The sequence below is a fragment of the Hypanus sabinus genome, chromosome 6 (genome assembly GCF_030144855.1).
Source record: "Hypanus sabinus isolate sHypSab1 chromosome 6, sHypSab1.hap1, whole genome shotgun sequence".
In the NCBI taxonomy this organism is placed as follows: domain Eukaryota; kingdom Metazoa; phylum Chordata; class Chondrichthyes; order Myliobatiformes; family Dasyatidae; genus Hypanus; species Hypanus sabinus.
The window spans coordinates 159,276,776-159,296,572 of record NC_082711.1 but is presented as its reverse complement, the minus strand read 5'-3'; the positions used below and the strand labels follow the sequence as shown (position 1 = coordinate 159,296,572).

General features: G+C 38.5%; 1 protein-coding gene across 3 annotated transcripts in view; it reads right to left on the bottom strand.

The window, feature by feature from the left end:
- Positions 1-19,797, bottom strand: part of aatf (apoptosis antagonizing transcription factor) — a 177,325-nt gene that overhangs the window by 126,120 nt on the left and 31,408 nt on the right. For all 3 annotated transcript variants that reach the window (XM_059973294.1, XM_059973295.1, XM_059973296.1), the window contains exon 5: positions 207-321. In XM_059973294.1, coding sequence (XP_059829277.1) covers positions 207-321 — 115 coding nt within the window. The remainder of the gene's footprint in view (positions 1-206; positions 322-19,797) is intronic.

The window sequence follows — 19,797 nt, the reverse complement described above, 5'->3', positions numbered from 1 at the left end:
GACAGCCAAATAAAGGCTAGAAATTCATGTCCACCGGGACTGTTCTTGGACTGCCAACACAATCTTGTCGGCTGTAACTCCCAATAGCTTCACAAACACCTGCTCAACATCCACTGCAATTAGACTGAATATAGCATTGGCAGCACTTTAGAAGTGACTGAAATATCCCATTATCATCTCGCTTTACGTTTCATCACCAGGCTTACCTATCTGGCTCTGGCTTCCTGCCACTGACAAAGTGTTGTGTGTCTGGATGCTGGAAAAGCAGTTCATCCTGTAGCTCAACTAGTGACCTCAGGAGTGCCTTTAATGCTTTACAGCCTAAGGAGAAAAACAAACATGAAGTTTACACATTTGACTTTATCTGCATTAATTTAACATTTTAGTCACTTCAGAGATAAACCCTTCTGTCTGTGGGGAAAATATGGAATTAGTGTCGTTAAGATCCAGCTTAAGAATATATTCTTTTCTGGAAAAGCTATTTAAAGACTTGACCCAAAATTGGCCTCACCAGTCTGAAATGGAAATCAGCCTTAAAACCAGCCACATAACAATAAGCTAATGTGAAGTTGAAGTCTTCGAAATAAATAATAATGGCATTATCCAATCATTCATGATAGGTCCTGCATTGTATGTCCAGACTGAACATAACTGCACAATCTTGCTTACCAAAAGGTCGCAACTAGCCCTGTGAAGTGATTGAAGTTTATTTTGAAGATATTTTAATATAAATATGAACCACTGTGACATAATTCATACTACATCTACAGAAAACAGAAGTTGTTTTACTTCTTAGAACTTAGCCTTCTTTTACTTCTTAGCCTTAGAACTCACACCACAAGGTTCAAGGACATTTACTACCCCTCAACCATCAGGCTCTTGAACAAAAGGGGGTAACTACACTCTGGTGTAGTTCTTTTTTTTAAATTTTTTAAAATTAAAATGTGGGCAGTGAATTTGAATGAATAGAGTTGAGAAAGAGACAAAGAGAAAGGAATCTTGTTTGAAATTTACTGGTACACTATAATTAAAGCTAAAATCAGCCATTTGATTGCAGGGTTAACAGCTATGTTACTGGATTTGCAACCATTGACCCAGGGGCACAAGTTCAAAACCTGTGAAAGCAATTGGGGAATTTAAGTTTGTCATAAATAAAACTGGATGATAATTGTTACTATTACAGTTGCTATTATTAAAACTCAAGTCATTCAATAATATTCAACAGTAAAAGAAACCTTCCATCCTTAGCTGCTTTGTGACTGCAGACCTACCAATAGTACTAACTCTTAACTGCTTCCGAAGTTCACAATAAATGCTACAGTTATCAGAGACATCCACAACTTTTGAAGAAATAACAAGAAAACCATGAATTTCTCAGCCCGAGGAACTCTATTGAATATTCCATTATAATTGCTAATTAACTTGGTTTCTCTCCTCATTGAAGCTACCTGATCTACAGAGTATTAGAGCATCAGCAGTAATTCTACTGCTAATTTTAAAAATAAAACTTATAGTCAGGATACATTTGCACAAACTTTGCCATATTTGTATATATGGATATTAATTGCTAATAAGAGTACATATTTTGTACATCATATAGAAACCAATATATCAAATGAATGAAAAGCAGCCTGGGGTTTGCTGCAGAGTACTGTTTTTCCTTTAGAATCAATAAAGTACTAATTTTTCCAACATAATATTATTGCACATCTCTGCAGTTTTTTTCTGTGCTGCTGAATCTTAGGATGTACCTATATGAGCAGGAAACATTACAATAAACAGAAAACACTCCAGTATTCCATATACGTATCTGCATATAGTCAACTGAAGTGACAATCCCAATGTATACCACGGATTAGCAGAAGTAAATTATAGGAAAGAAGACAGATCGTAGAAATAGAGAGCAGAAAACTAGAAACAGCTACATATCTATTTTATTAATGATTTCTTGCATTCTAGTTTCATACAGAAATTGATTGCCACTTACTACACTCTAAATCTGCCTGCCTTGGGCAACTAGTTCACCCTGTGTCACTGCATGATCTGTTCCTTAAGTTTATCAAATGTCAACTTAAGTATTCTGAAAAATTTGCTATTTTACTGGTTGTTAATGTATTTCTAAAATTTCCATATCTATTTACTTCCATGCCAAATTGAATTATGTTTATGTTTTAGTTTTTTTGGGAGTGGAATAGGGGAATGTAGCTGCAAGAAGCAACAAGCTTACAGAGCAATGACAACAGGCTTAAATTTTTGGAAATCAGAACTGCAAATAAACAGCAAATTGGGAAGACACAATCCATAAACATTTAGTACATAACTAACCATTTTTGAAGATTTAAGGGCTGGAGAATTTCTTTTCTTTAAATGAAACTTAAAAATTTGGTCTTCTGGGCATTATGCAGTTTCATGACCAGTGATTTGTAGTATGTTAATACAGAAAAATATTTAATTGAAGCTTATGGGGGGAAAATAAAGCTAAATGGAGTATATATTTACAAGTTTAAAGCATGATAAATCCCTTGTTTGTTCAGTGTGGAAATGTTAATTGAGAGCAACGTTAACTGATACATTTGATCAACTATTTGAGGTAATTTCTTGCAACCCTCAAAATATTTTTGCAGATACAGTACACTATTTTCTAACATGTATCTGCAAAAATACATTGCATTTCTAGTGTTGAATGCAAGATACAAATTGCCACATTTATTGACAGACAATAAATTTGGGGGCTGAGAGGAAAATTGGATCAGCCATGATGAAGTGACAGAGAAGACTCAATGGACCAAATGCCTAATCCTGCTCCTACATCTTATGGTCTTAAGGTCTAAATTTTCTTATTGAAAACAGGCTTTTGTAATCTATTTTAACATGCCTTCATTAGAATTTCACAAAGACTTAATGCAAGAGAGCATAGTGGTTATGTTACTGAATGAGTAACCCAAAGACCTGAACTAGTCATCCAGAGACTCAATCTTAAATCTCACCACAGCAGCAACATTATTTAAATTAATTTAAATAAATAATTCTGGAATATATAGTTAGTATAGTAATGGAGAGTATGAAACTACTGAAACATTGGAATAATCTACCCAGTTCTAATGAGTTTCAGAGATAAGAGCCATCCTTATCAGTTTTGTCTTGTGTGTAACTCTAAAGCAATATGGTCTTCTTCTACTAGTCCTTGAAATGTTCTGGAAAGCTACTGAATTATATTAGCACCGCAGTAAAACAAAGCTCTCATTACTAGCAACTATGCAACAGTCCAAAACTGGTATATCCATCCAACAGAAAGACCAGGATCTTAACATTGGGATCAAAATTTACATGGACAGAGAAATTATTTATCTCCATTTCTGCCCTGACTTCACACCTTCAACTGGTCGCCCAGTTCATACCGTGACCCGGTTAATCCGAAAGGAAACCAATCCTGACACTACATGCCAGACAATACGGGGTGACTGTCTGGTGTGACAAGCTATGAAAATGAACTGGTCATCAAGGGGAGGTAAGATCACATCTCCTCTAACTACTGCAGATGTATGAACGTAGTCAATCTTCTTCCAATTGGATTAATTCCAAAGAAAGCTAGCTATTCCCTGGTTCCAGGGCAGACAAGCTAAAGCACTGCCACACAATGTGCCAATGACTCTTTTGGTTAGGAGTATAATAATAATAATACATTAGCAATAGCATCTCAGTCTTAAAGATTTGGCACTACTGAATGGTCCTTACACAAGTTTCTTTGTTTGCTATGCCAGTGCAGTAGTGCATAGAAATATGCAGTTAAATCGGGGAAAGGAGAGAATTATGAAGAGTAGAAGGGAAAATGGCATGTGGTAGGCAGAATGTGTAAAAGGATAGTGTGGTGCGAAGGTTCAGGGTTGAGTCACAGGCTTGTCAGGACTTGCATCAGGGTATGATTCAGATATGATTCAGCCAGGTGCAAATCCCTGTTTAGCACCTTGCCCAAAATTCCTTCCCTCCACTACTTCAATGTACAATACCGACAAGGTACACACCATTGACTCACTGAAGTTCTGACAGTGACTCTCATACCCGCATCCTCTATCACCGGAAAATTCTCCTTCTAAGTACACATTATCCGATTGGAATTATCTTTCTTCCTTCATTGCCATTAGGTCAAAGTCCTGGAATACCCTACCGCAGCCCTCTATGTGTACCCTCACAATGTTCAGTAAATAAAGGAGGTAGCTCATCATAAACTCTTCCAGAGCAATTATTGGGGATGGACAATTAATATTGACATTTCAAACGATGCACACGTCTCAAGAATAAATAGAATGACTTTGTCAAGGGACGGGGATGGAGGAGAAAAGAACAAAATCTTTGGGTTATGCCTTTCATATATCCTGTGCTTTTTGGATCAGTTTCAAATTCTTTCTAGTTATGAAAGTAATGAGTGTTACTTATTAAGCAGAGAAGGAATGACTTTCAAAAAAATGCTTCGTCCACCATCACTCTCAGGATAGCAAGTCTATCGCTCAATATGACAGGAAATCCACATCTGTGACCCGAGAACAATGGTTTTCATTCAAATCCACAAGCCTGCTGCTTTCTCTAGTCGTCCCCTGCAATTAATCCCAAGAATACATTTGATTAAATCTTTTCAACCAAATCCTTTGCTTTGCTTTTGTTAGTTCATTTCTTGTCAACATCCATTAAAGTATGCCTTTAATTCTCCTACAATCTAAAAAACACCGATCCTGCCGTCTTCAACTTTAATCAACTGTACACCAGCATTTTTCATTTCATAATAATGTGCTGTTTGGAATTCAAAAGGCAGGCTCCACATCAATCATTCCTTGTGAATTTTTCCACTGCAATAAATATGCAAATGAGAAGCTAGTCACTCGTATTTCAGGCCAACTTGCTAGTGTTTTAAAAAGACACAAATTTATTAATTGCCAGTGGCCAGAGGAATCCTATTACTGTGGGCATTGATTACAAAGCTGCCTGAGTGATTATTGTGCAACTTGCAGACTATCCAGGCATGAGGAAAAATTATTAAACCAGTCGAAGATTATCAACACGGAATGACAATAAGCTTCAACATTAAGGTTCTGCAAAGTTCCTTAACAAAGAATAACATATGAACTGCTCTGCTGCTGAATTAGCATTATTCCATAATCTTAAAGCCCACTAGTGCTACTTTTCAGTTTATCCTGTAATACCCTACAGAATTATAATTTTGACAGAAAGAAGCTCTGATGAATTTAGACTGTTCAATCTGACTGACAGAAGAGTTGAAAGTATTAATTCAGCCCAACCTTACACGTGTTTAAAACCTTATCAAACTTAATTTGAATGCCAATATATAGTCAGCAAAAATCCTTTATTAGCAGGTAATCAACCATTTAAATGAGCTGTTATATGCAGTAAAGCTTATAAATACAGATACTGCACATTATATATGCACAAAATATAGGCTTAGATTTATATTTATGCAATATATTTTGAAACTTGATCTTAAAAGATTAAAGACAATTAGTTTCAAAACTAATGCATGTACGTTGATGAAAATATTCAGAAAAATTTGTATTAACTTTTAATTTATTACATGTTCATTTCCTTAATACTCTTCTGTATTATTTCCAATAGCAGTCCATAAAACAAGAGGGGTCTGGAACGTCATTTACATCTTCAACATCATGCAAGGCAAACACCATAAAGAGTCAGAATGCATTTACATTCCTCTTCTATTTGGTCCTTGTCGAGCCTTCATTATATACAGTATGTCTACACTTTTTTTTTCATACACAAGAGCATATGAACATAAAGTAGAAAAGAGTAATTATGCATCTTGGTACCTGTTTTGCCATTCAATGGTCTTTTACTTCAGCATAACTTTCCTATATTAACCACAGCAACACAGAAAATGCTGGAGGAACTCAGCAGGTCAGACAGCATCTATGGAAAAAAAAATAAACTGTTGACATTTCAGGCAGAGACCCTGCTTGAGGACTGAGGAGGAAGGAGGGAGATACCACAAATGATTCTGGCGTCCTCCCATTTCTTTCTTAGTGCTGAAGAAGGGTCCCAGGCCAAAATGTCAACTCTTTATTCTTTTCCACAGATGCTGCCTGACCTGCTGAGTTCCTCAAGCATTGAGTATGTGGTGATTTGGATTTCCAGCATCTGCACACTATTCTCATGTTTGTTTATTAACCACATATCCTTAGTACCCGAAAATCCATTACTGCTTTGAATACACGCACCATGCAACCTTTCATAACACACTTGGATAGAGAATTATGACAATTCAACACACTCTAAGAAAAGGTTCCGGATTATTAACCCTTTATTTTGAGACCACAATCCCTGCCTTCAGATACTTCAAGCCAGAGGAATCAACATTCCTGTATTATTCTTCTACACTTAATGTTTTAATCCAGATTTCTTAATCACACCCTCAAATGAGAAACTACACTCTGCATCAACCTGATTAATTTCATTGCACTCCCTCTACCTCAGGGATAGCCAAACCTCTATATATAGTTCCACATGCAGTCTCCACAGCGCACTACATACTCAATGGCCACTTTATTTGATATGCCTGTGCATTAATGCATATATTTTATCAGCCAATCATGTGGTAGCAATTCAATGCTTCAATGCATGAGAACATGATCAACAGGTTCAGTTGTTGTTGAGACAAACATCAGAATGGGGAACAAACAGATTCAAGTACACTTTCACCATGGAATGATGAAACCACCCCGTATGGCACCCAGCAATCCATGGTCAAAGTCACTTCCATCACATTTCTTTCCCATTCTGCTATTTGGTCAGAATAACAAATAAACTTCAATCAAAATCAGCATACTTTAATGCACTGAGTTGCTGGAACATGATTGGTTGATTAGATATTTGCATTATTACATGTACAGGTGTAACTAATAAAGTGGCCACTGAGTGTAGATTGAGAATTGGTTGAAAGAGTAGGAATAAATAGATCCTTTTTAAGTTTGCAGGTCATCTAGTTGTGTATTTTTCATGGCTTTTTCTTGTTTTTTTCCCCTTGTGACAAAGGAGATCATTCAGCCATTCAGGTCTAAACTGACTCACACAATAATCTCATCAATCCCATTCCTCATATACATCCTTATGACCTATTGTTCCTTCCACTGACTCCCCTCTGATTCAAAGTTCAAAGTACATTATCAAAGTATGTATACATTTTACAATCTTGAGATTTTCCTCCTTACAGGTAGCCACAAAACAAACACAAAAAAAAATTCAAAAACAGCAAACACCCTATGTGCTGAGAGAAAATAAATTGTGCAAACAATCAAAGTAAACAAATGGAATGGAAGTGAGTCCACATACACAACACATGGGCAACCTGAGCAGGCCACAGCCTCAGCACTGCACAGAACTGAGTAGACATCACAGAGCAGCGAACAGATTCAATTATCATTCACCTGTACTAGGAATATTTAATAGCAATCCACCTACCAACCAGCTGTGAGGTAGCAGCTCAGCCTTATATGCATCACTATACCACCCTTGGAATACTGCAGGAATTGGTACTTTAGCTCCAATATTCATAATTTACAGCAATGTTATTGTCGAGGAGACCAAATGCCATACTTCTACCTTTGCTTTTATATAAAACTAGGAATAATTGTGAGAAACAACAAACATGGCTAGAAGCTTTAAGGGGATACAGAAAGCTGAATGAGCAAGTACAATAAGTTGTGGAAAGTTGCAAAGTTATCAACCATGGTACAGAAAACAGAAAACTTTCAGATGGCCTTTGACAAGGTGCTGCTTACCAAGTTAAGAGCCCATGGTATTATAGGGAAGTTACTAATGTGGTTAGAGCATTAGCTGATTGGTAGGAGGCAGCGAGTGGGAATAAAAGGATCCTTTTCTGGTTGGCTGTCAGTGACTAGCAGTGTTCCATAGGGGTTGGTGTTGGGACCACTTCTTTTTATGCTGTATATAAATGATTTACCGTAGATGATGGAATAGATAGCTTTGTTGCCAAGTTTGCAGATGATACGAAGATTGGTGGAGGGGCAGGTAGTGTTTAGGAACAGGTAGGATGCAGAAGGACTTAAGACAGATTAGGAGAATAGGCAAGAAAGTGGCAAATGAAATACAATGTTGGAAAATGTATAGTCATGCACTTTAGTAGTAGAAATAAATGTGCGGACTATTTCCTAAACGGAAAAATCCAGGAATCTGAGATGTAGAGGGACTTGGGAGTCCTTGTGCACAACACCCTGAAGGTTAACTTGCAGATTGAGTCAGTGGTGAGGAAGGCAAATGTCATGTTAGCATTCATTTCAAGAGGTCTAGAATACAAGAGCAGGGATGTGATGCTGAGGCTTTATAAGGCACTGGTGAGGCCTCACCTTGAGTATTGGGAACAGTTTTGGGCCCCTCATCTTAGAAAAGATGTGCAGGCATTGGAAAGGGTCCACAGGAGGTTCACAAGGATGATTCCAGGAATGAAAGAGTTATCATATGTGGAACGTTTGATGGCTCTGGGTCTGTACTCACTGGAATTCAGAAGGATGAGTGATTATCTCATTGAAACCTTTCAAATGTTGAAAGGCCTAGACAAAGTAGATGTGGAAAGGACGTTTCCCATGGTGGGAGAGTATAGGACAAGACAGCACCGCCTCAGGATAGAGGGGTTCATTTTCAAAACAGGGATGCAGAGAAATTTCTTTAGGCAAAGGGTAGTGAATTTGTGGAATTTTTTGTCACATGCAGCTGTGGAGGCCAGGTCATTGGGTATATTTAAGGCTGAGATTAATAGGTTCTTGATTCAACATAGCATCAAAGATTACGGGGAGAAGGCTGGGAACTGGGGTTGAGGAGGAGATAGAAAATAGGATCAGCCATGATTGAATGGTGGAGCAGACTCGATGGGCCAGATGGCCTAATTCTGCTCCTATATCTTATGGTTTTATGGTCTAAAAACCTTTGTCCCCCAAAACAGAGAGATATTGAGTAATGTCGATGCTCAAAGGGACATGGGTATTCTTGCACACAAGTGAATGATAATCAACTTGAGAGTGTAACAAGCATCTAAAAAACTAACAAATGGTATGTTGGCCTTTATTACGAAGCAATACATGAACAGGAACAAAGAACTCATCACAATTATAGCGGGTTTAAGAAAGAAGGCATAAAATTTTGGTCTCCTTATCCAAAAGCAAAGATGCTTATCATAGGAATGCAATGAAGATTCACTAGACAGTTTCTAGTGGAGTGAGTTTGCTGTTTAACAAACAAGTTGTTTATACATGCAACACACAAAATGTTGGTGGAACGCAGCAGGCCAGGCCGCATCTATAGGGAGAAGCACTGTCGACATTTCGGGCCGAGACCCTTCGTCAGGACTAACTGAAAGGAAAGATAGTAAGAGATTTGAAAGTAGGAGGGGGAGGGGAAATGCAAAATGATAGGAGAAGACCGGAGGGGGTGGGGTGAAGTTGAGAGCCAAACAAGTGATTGGCAGAAGGGATACAGAGCTAGAGAAGGGAAAGGATCATGGGACGGGAGGCCTAGGGAGAAAGAAAGGGGGAGGGGAGCACCAGAGGGAGATGGAGAACAGGCGGAGTGATGGGCAGACAGAGGAAAAAAAAACTAAACATATCAGGGATGGGGTAAGAAAGGGAGGGTTATTAACAGAAGTTAGAGAAGTCAATGTTCATGCCATCAGGTTGGAGGCTACCCAGCCGGTATATAAGGTGTTGTTCCTCCAACCTGAGTGTGGCTTCATCTTGACAGTAGGGGAGGCCAAGGATAGACATATCAGAATGGGAATGGGACATGGAATTAAAATGTGTGGCCACTGGGAGATCCTGCTTTCTCTGGCAGACAGAGCGTAGGTGTTCAGCGAAACAGTCTCCCAATCTGCGTGGGGTCTCACCAATATATAAAAGGCCACACCGGGAACACTGGATGCAGTATACCACACCAGCCGACTCACAGTTGAAGTGTCGTCTCACCTGGAAGGACTGTCTGGGGCCCTGAATGGTGGTGAGGGAGGAAGACAGTAGAGGAGGCCATGGATAGACATATCAGAATGGGAATGGGACATCTCAGCCTGAAACGTCGACAGCGCTTCTCCCAATATTCCAATAGATGTTGCCTGGCCTGCTGCGTTCCACCAGCATTTTGTGTGTGTTGCTTGAATTTCCAGCATCTGCAGATTTCCTCGTGTTTATACATGTATTCCTTTGAGTTTAGAAGAATGAGTGAATATTTTATCAAAACTCCCAAAGTTCTTGCAACGCTCAACAGACTAGAGTAGGAGAGAACCTATGGAAAAGAGTAAACAGCTGATGTTTCAAGCTGAGACCCTTCATCAGGAATGGCCATACCCGAATTCCTCCAGCATTTTGCATGTTGCTTGAAGTTCCAGCATTTGCAGATTTTCTCTTGTTTTTGAGGAGGAGAGTGTGTTTCTTCTGACTGGAGTCTAGAACCAGGGGCTGCAGCCTCAGAATAATGGTTAGCCCAGTTAAGCACTGAGATGAAAATAACTTTGTCAATGTAGATGATGGTGAAGCTGGTGGCATTCTCTAATCCAGAGGGCTATTGTGGGCCTGTCACTGGTTTGATTCAAAACAAAATCATAAGCTTCTTGATGTTAAAGTTATCAAGGCTCATGGCAATAGTGCAGAAAAATGTTAAGGTAGATCACTCATCATGTTGATGAATGGTGGATAATCTCAGAGGGCCAAATGGTCAACTCCTGCTCCTTTCCACTTATGTCTAATGTAAATGGTTCACAATTTTGTCACAAAAGGGCTGGACATTATAAAATGTAGAAACATCCAAGCTGAAGGAATTCAATGAAAGGGAATCTGGTGTGGTCTGTTACGGAAACACCAAGGTTTTGAATGGAAAATCCTACAGAAGGTAGTGGATTCGGCCCAGTACTTCATGGTAAGACCCTCCCAACCACTGAGCATATCTACATAAAATGCTGTCGTAGGAAAGCAGAATCCATCATCACTCCTGTTTACCCTGTATACGTCGGACTTTAGATACAACACTGAGTTATGCCAGCTGCAGAAATTCTCTGCTGACTCAGCAATAGTTGGGTGTATAAAGAGAGATGCAAGCTGAATCATCTGCAGCTCAACTTCAGCAAGACAAAGGAGATGGTAATGAACTTTAGGAAGACAATGCCTGCACTGCTCCATGTTACTGTTGATGGTGAGGACCTACAGTACAAGTTCCTGGGGGTGCACCTGGTTGACAGAGCACCAACACAGAGGCTGTGTACAAGGGTCAGAGTCGCCTCTACTTCCCAAGGAGACTGAGGTCCTTTGAATTATGCAGGCCTCTCCTTCACATGATGTACCAGTCTGTTGTCATCAGTACAATCTTCTATGCAGTGGTGTGCTGGGGCAATGGCATCAACATGGGTGATACCAACAGGATCAAGAAAGGCTGGCTCTGTTATAGGACTTAAACTGGACACACTGGAGGCGGTGGTAGAACAAAGGACCCTATGGAAAATCCCGGTAATTCTGGATAATGTTTCTCACCCTCTGCATGCCACCTTGGTTGAACAAAGGAGCACTTTTAGTAAAAGACTAAGACAACTGTGCTGCTCCAAAGAGCGCTATACGACAACATTCAGCCATTAGGCTCTATAATGAACCAACCTATAGCAGGGAAGTGATGACCCCCACCCCCCACCTCCAGTTAGACTGTTTGAGGTAACTTACTTTTTATTCTTTCTTACCTCCCTTCTAATATTTGTGTATCTGTGCACTTGTAATGCTGTTGTAACACTGGCATTTCCTCTGGGATCAATAAAGTATCTATAGTAAAAGTAAAGATCCTCACCACCAAGGACATACTCTGTTCTCGCTGCTGCCACCCGATAGAAGGTACAAGAGCCTCCGGACTCGCATCAGTAGATTCAAGAATAGTTACTACCCCTCAACTATCAGATTCTTAAATAAAAGGGGATAACTACACTCACTTGCCCCATCACTGAAATGTTCACACAACCAATAACCTCACTTTAGGAACTATTTATCTCATTATCTCAAGTTCTTGCAATTTATTGTTATTTATTTATATTTGCATTCGTACTGTTTGTTTTCTTCTGCACTCTGGGTGATCTTTCACTTATCCTGTTATAGTTAATATTTTGTAGATTTACTGAGTATGCACACAGGAAAATGAATTTCGAGGTTGCAAATGGTGATATATGTACTTTGATAATAGAACTTACTTTGAACTTTGGGATCATCAAGGAAACATGTTAGCAAGATGAACATGTGAAATAGTAGATAAAAAAACGGAGGACATGGAGGGAGAAATGGGTCAAATTGGGTAAATTAACAGAAAATACAGTCAGAACACAATCTATCAACCACAGCTCAGCTTGAGCAAGGAAAAGAAACAAAACAACATAAACAAAACTTCACTTCACATGTTTGGAATCAAATGCATAAGTAAAACTCCAATAAAACCAAATAAAATTGTGACCGGATTACCTACTTGGATTAGGTTGGATAAAAGTTGAATATTGGGTAGGTTATTGGATAAAAACATGCTACATTTCAAAGTAAAACTTATAAACCTGCCTGAACAAGAAAGTGGACAGAATCTCAATTTAACAGGTAATCCAATAAGGCTGCTCCAGTGCTGTGTTTCAGAAGTTTTACATTATCAGTGCACTCATATCACAGAGGACTGCTTTCACCACTGAGCCATGCTAATATGTAGATTTGGAATGTAAATTGTCAAAGTTTGAGTATTACCTTCTTACAGCTACATTAACATAAAATATTTTGCACTTTGGTGCATGTACTCCAAGGAGGCAGATTTTGGGGTACAGTGGTGAATGTGGCAAAATTCAATACAATTTGTCATCCAAGGAGGGGTAAACGGGAAGAAAATTAAGGCAAAGCAGTCACTTTGTAAAGGCAGCCGGTAGATTATTCCTACAATGTGAACTATTACATGTACAGCAGGTCCTATTGCCTTACACTGTAGTAAATGTAATATCTTACATTCTTTGAAGTGAAAGGTTAGATTTACAAGGAAATTTAACATCTCTTTTTAATTAGAATTGTTGAAAATCTTATCCATTTATAATTGATAAAACAAAGAATACACGCACCATACATAAATAATGACCCTAACTTTATCCAGTGGCACAACCTAATTAATTATTGTAGATACGAAGCAGATCCATTGGGTGACAAATGAACAGAAGGTTCGAAAGAAGCAACCTCTGCAAGATTCTTTTATTTGAAAATAACCTCACAACCAGTGTGCCAATAAAACTTTACACGAGGAAACACATAGCTGCTTACCTGAACCATCAATTTTAAAATCAATTCCTCTTCCCCCTTCATTATATCCCCATTTTAGAGCTGGCACATTGTTATCTTTTAACTAAAAGGGATTGGAAAAGCAACTTAAGCCACATCAGGCAGTCAATTCACTTCATTTCTCTTCAAGCAAGTTGAATTTTATATAATATTCCTTTCCCTACTCAATGACAGTGACTTGTGCTAGATTACAGATCCATAGCAGATCTACACTCAGTGGCCACTTTATCAAATACCTCCTATACCTAATAAAATGGTGACTGAATGTACATTCATGGTCTTCTGTTGCTGTAAGCCCATCCATTGACGTGTTGAGCGTCCAAAGATGCTGTAACGCATGATGATTTGAGTTACTGTCGCCTTGCTGTCAGCTTAAGACTAATCCGCGTGAAAATCCCAAGACATTCAGGAAACATCCCACTGGATATATTTTTTTGTATTTCACACCATTCTCTGTAAATCCTCGAGACTGTTGTGCTTGGAAATCCCAGTCACTTCGGTGATACTCAAACCACCCCGTCTGGCAGCAACAGTCATTCTACAGTGAAAGTCACTTAAATCACATTTCCTCCCCATTCTAGTGTTTGGTCTGAACAACAAATGACAACTTGATCGTGCCTCCATGCTTTTATACATTGAATTGCTGCCACATGATTGGTTGATTAGATATTAAGTTGCAAACAGTTGTAAAATTAGACAGCTCCATCATGGGCACTAACCTCCGTAGTATTCAAGACATCTTCAAGGAGCAGTGTCTCAGGAAGGCGATGCCCTACCACCACCCAGGAATTGCCCTCTTCTCATTGTTACCGTCAAGAAGGAGGTACAGAAGCCTGAAGGCACACACTCAGTGATTCAGGAACAGCTTCTTCCCCTCCGCCATCCCCTCTCAGTGGCCACTAAGAGTATGTTGTAGGTCTGTGGCCATGTCACATTGTCAATTTAGACACTGCAATCTGTCAAGACCTTGAGCTTTGGGAAGCACAATTTCAAAGACTATTACATATTACATACATAAGCACAGTCTGCACCCAGGAACTGTTCAATGTCTACTTTTCAAGCACTGGACAACATTATTGCAAGGGGTAAAACTAAACCAAAATGTCCCAACCTAGTTGTTCAAGAGAAAATAGTAAAATGATGCTAAAAGTGATACCACATCAGTTCAAAGTAAACATGATATAATCCAGTAGCAGCCACTAGTATTTTTGTAGTGTTTTATACAAAATATCTTTCAGTTAAATTTCTTACTTTGGGAATGTTTCTCTGTGCCTCTATCTTCTTTATCGGCTTTCTACTTTGCTTGTCACACTAATTCTACAATTCATTAATTTCCTCCAACGTAATTGGCAACTGTTATACACTCAGGGATTCCTTTATTAGGTACCTTCTATGCCGAATAAAGTGGCCACTGAATGCATCTTCCTGGGCTTCTACTGCTGTAGCCCATCTACTTCAAGGTTTGACGTGTTGTGCATTCAGAGTTGCTCTTTCACACACCCACTACTGTAACACGTGGTTATTTGAGTTACTGTCACCTTCCTGATGGCTTGAACAACTGGTGTGCATACAAATCCAAGGAGATCAGCAACTTCTGAGATACTCAAACCACCCCATCTGGTACCAACAATCATTCTATGGTCAGTCACTTAGATCATATTTCTTCCCCATTCTGATGTTTAGTCTAGATAATAACTGAAACCCTTGACCGTGTCTGCATGCTTTTATGAGTTGCAGCCACATGATTTACCTAGATTTGCATAAACATGCAGGTGTACAGGTATACCTAATAAAGTGGTCACTGTGTTTATGTCCAGATTTTGGGAGCAGAACTGTTATGCCATTGCATTTATATTTTATGATATGGGTAAAAGATTACCTCATGAAATTCCTACTCATAGCATTGCATTTTATTATTACTATTATACTTTATAACAAATTTGGAAATGGTAGTACTCTCATTAATCGAACTTTATATCACATGAATTTACACTATCCTGGTTGAATCACATTTGCTTTTGTTCAGTCCATCAGAGGAGCCTGTCCAAATGCTTTTTGGTGCATCAAACAGTGATTGCAATCACTTGCTACATCAAATGGCATCCACAGAGTTTAATATGCTGAATAGAGACTAGTATAAAAATTGCAGGGGCCCTGGCAGAAATATTTAAAATGTCCTTAGCTACAGGTGTGGTGCCGGAGGATTAGAGGGTAGCTCATGTTGTTCCGTTGTTTACAAATGCTCCAAAAGTAAACCAGGGAATTACAGACTGGTGAGCCTGACATCAGTAGTAGGTAAATTATTGGAAGGTGTTCTGAGAGATCAGATATACAAGTATTTGGACAGCCAAAGGCTGATTAAGGATAGTCAGCATGGCTTTGTGCATGATAGATCGTGTTTAACGAATCTTGTAGAATTTTTCGGAGGAGGTTACCAAGAAAGTAGATGAAGGCTGTGGATGTTGTCTACATGGACATTAGTAAGGCCTTTGACAAGGTCCCACATGGGAGGTTAGTTCAGAAGGTTCAGCCACTAGGTATCCATGGAGAGGTTGTATACTGGATTCAAAATTGGCTGTGTGGGAGAAGACAGAGAGTGGTAGTGGATGATTGCTTCTCAGACTGGAGGCCTGTGATTAGTGGTGTGCCTCAGGGATCTGTGCTGGGACCATTGTTATTTGTTGTCTATATCAATGATCTAGATGATAATGTGGTAAATTGAATCAGCAAGTTTGCTGACGACACTAAGATTGGAAGCGTTGAAGACAGCGAGGAAGGCTTTCAAAGCTTGCAGAGGGATCTGGACCAACTGGAAAAATGGGCCAGAAAATGGCGGATGGAATTTAATGCAGACAAGTGTGAGGTGTTGCATTTTGGAAGGACAGATCAAGGTAGGACATACACAGTAAATGGTAGACCACTGAGGAGTGCGGAGGAACAAAGAGATCCAGGAGTTCAGATACATAATTCCCTGAAAGTGGCATCACAGGTAGACAGGGTTGTAAAGGCGGCTTTTGGCATCCTGGCATTCATAAATCAAAGTATTGAGTATAGGAGTTGGGATGTTATGGTTAGGTTGTATAAGACATTGGTGAGGCCAAATTTGCAGTATTGTGTGCAGTTCTGGTCACCTAACTACAGGAAGAATATCAGTAAGATTGAAAAGAGTGCAGAGAAGAGTTACTAGGATGTTGCCGGGTCTTCAAGAGTTGAGTTACAGGGAAAGATTGAACAGGTTAGGACTTTATTCCTTGGAGCGTAGAAGAATGAGGAGGGATTTGATAGAAGTCTACAGAATTATGAGGGGTATAGACAGAGTAAATGCAAGTAGGCTCTTTCCACTTAAGATTAGGAGAGATAAATATGAGAGGTCATGGCCTTAGGGTGAAAGGGGAAAGGTTTAGGGGGAACATCAGGGGGAACTTCTTCACTCAAGAGAATGGTGGGAGTTTGGAACGAGCTGCCATCTGACATGGTAAATGCAGGCTCACTTAAGTTTTAAGAATAAATTGGATAGATACGTGGATGGGCGAGGTCTGGAGGGTTATGGACTGGGTGCAGGTCAATGGGGCTAGCGGAATAATGTTTCAGCACAGACTAGAAGGGCCAAATGGCCTGTTTTCTGTGCAGTGGCATTCTATGGTTCTAAAAAAACCTTGAGAATCACATGGATCAGAACTTGCAAGAAAATGAAGATAGTTCAACACTGAACTGCTGGCATTTCTCTACACAAGTGCAATAAAGTCCATCATTCAGAATCCCAAATTGCTATCTGCTGTTGGGTAGGGATTTCAGATGCTCAACTTCAGCAGTGAGCCAACAGACTGCAATTTTCTAGTACTTATGCCAAGACCCCTGCACACCAAACCTTTGTCAGATTACGCTAAGTGCAAGAACTACTAGCCCATTCATTTCAACCTGGAGGTAAAGCTCAGAAAAACTGTTGAAAAATAAACAGTTTTATTCAATTGAGTTTATTTAACTGTGTTTTTATTTTTGTTAGTGTATAAGCGTCATATTTATTTTTTGAATAACTATTGATTTAGTTTGTAAACTTGAATGCTTTTGAAAGTCAGGAGATCGAGGTCCTAATGGAGGGTCTAGGTCCAAGATGTCGAATCTTTATCACCTTCCATAGTTGGTGCCTGGCTTGCTGAGTTTCTCCAGCATTTTGTGTGAGTTACTAGGGGATCAAAATGTCAGCAACGTAATGTTCCTATCTCATTGGATAGCTTGACAACGTCAGAATGTTATGTTCCATCTATTTGTAAGATAGCTTTTGTCCTCCTGAAATTCAACCTCCAAATCTTATCTCAAAAGAGATCTGATAGATCCAGCAAATGCAGCTGATTTTCTCTGATCACTAAACTGGACCTTATTCTTCCAATTGACATTTTATCCCTCATTTTCCCCCCATGATTGAGTGAAGTCTGAGAGGCTAGTTACTTATAAGAATCTAGAAGAGGGTTACAACACATTTTCTGTGTATGTTAACACAAGGTATTTTTGCCTTCAAATCGTTTTCACACTCTGAATTATTGATACTATTTCATTATGACTTTCAAAATAAAGTAGTAATTACCCAGTGTAAAACACTTAGTATTGTGGTGTTTCCTTTAATATTAGATGTGTAATTGTAACGTTAAGTAAAAACTATTAAAGTACATAAAGCAGAATCTGCAGTATTCCTGGCCCCAGGTGGAAACATGAAAACATGAATCATTTTAAACCCCTCTGTGGACAATATTTTTAAAATCAAAAGTCTACATTTAAGAATTAAGACTTGCCATGAAATGTTTTGCACACAGCCAACTGAAATATTTTACCCTAGCTCATTGCATTTCAAAACCTCCTAATCAAATTTATTTGTAAAATTTTATCTACACATATAGCAAAAATTACACAACATTGGTTCTTTTACAATATAGAAAACTCACATCAATTCATGCATATAGAAGTGAGCAAGTGATTGATGAAGTCCTTTCTCATAAGAAAAGATGGAACACGCTACTACTAGTGCAGCACCTGCTCTACATGAGACAGCTACAATTCAAAATATTAATTCAAATCTCAAATTACGCAAGTATTCACTTCTGCTTGGATATTTATTGCCTGCTGCTTTGGAACAGGACTGGAAGATGTTAGATTTTTGCTTATAAATCAAATTTGTAATCACTAAAACTAGAGGAATGAGTGGAGCAATCACTACATTTCAATAGAGTGTGTAACGTACAATTTAATTTCCACAGATCTGAAATATCACCAAAAAAAGGATAGAAATGGCATCCAAAATAAGACAAAGATATAACTTAAATACAACGTACACAAATGACATATACCCCTGCTGCAAACTAATTTCTCACTATAAACAATAAAAAATGAATTTAAGTGTATATCTCCAGTCTTTTTTAGAAGCAGCTTTTCATTAGCAGAATGTCTTTGGATGTCGAATGGAGGTGACACAGTACAAAGGTTCAAAGAATAAGAATTGAACCTGCTGCCGAAATAAAGACCCATAAGAAAATGAAGTGACAAGATCATGAGACTCCTTCAAAGACAGGAAAGAAACAAACTGCAAAAGTAACAAAATATTTAGATTACAGAAAGTGAAAAACTTAGGGAGCTCCCAAATCAAAAATGTAATAATGTTGATCTGCACACAACCTCCAAATTAAAGGCAGATTATGCAACATGCTTAAAATACCAAAGCAGCTGCAATCTGAGCACGATGCTAGAAAACTAATCCAGGATATAATCAAAACTGTTGCATTGAGTGTTTTTTCTTTTCAATTAGCCACTAATTTTTTTTCTATTTTAATACAGAGGGTGATCTCAAATTAGCCGCTTTTTTTTTTATCATTTTCTGGATTGTCATCTACAACTTCATTTTGAAGAAAATACTCTCTCAAACTTTATTCCTCTTTAACGCCCTAAATTAACTATATTAGATTAGAGCTTTAAAGAGAAATAGTTTCACTTGTAACGAAAATCTCCACAAATTGTAACCATAAATAACTTCAAAGAAAATGTTGTTTATAAAGTGCACTGGAATGTGTGTGAAAAATGCAGAAGATGCAAAAGAAATTCAAGTTCAAATTTCATACTGCAGCTTGATCAAACAGATCTTTTACACTCTGTACTGGTGATGTCTACGTCTGGGCGGGTCAGGAGAACTAAGATTATACTCAAAAATCCATATACATATTTCCCAAGAAGGGTGACTCGAGAACCATCAGACACTGCTATTTTTTTAATCAATGGGCTATCATGGGAAACCAAAAAAAAGATTAATTTTCATATTTTAACTAGGTAATCCTCTTAGAACTGCTCTAAACAGATGTACCTTCAGGTTTTAAAATCTTTCCTGCAGCATCATCAAATACCATAATTATGTTTATAAAGTTTGCTGAAGGAGCATTAACCTATTAGTTGACTCTGTATAAATGCA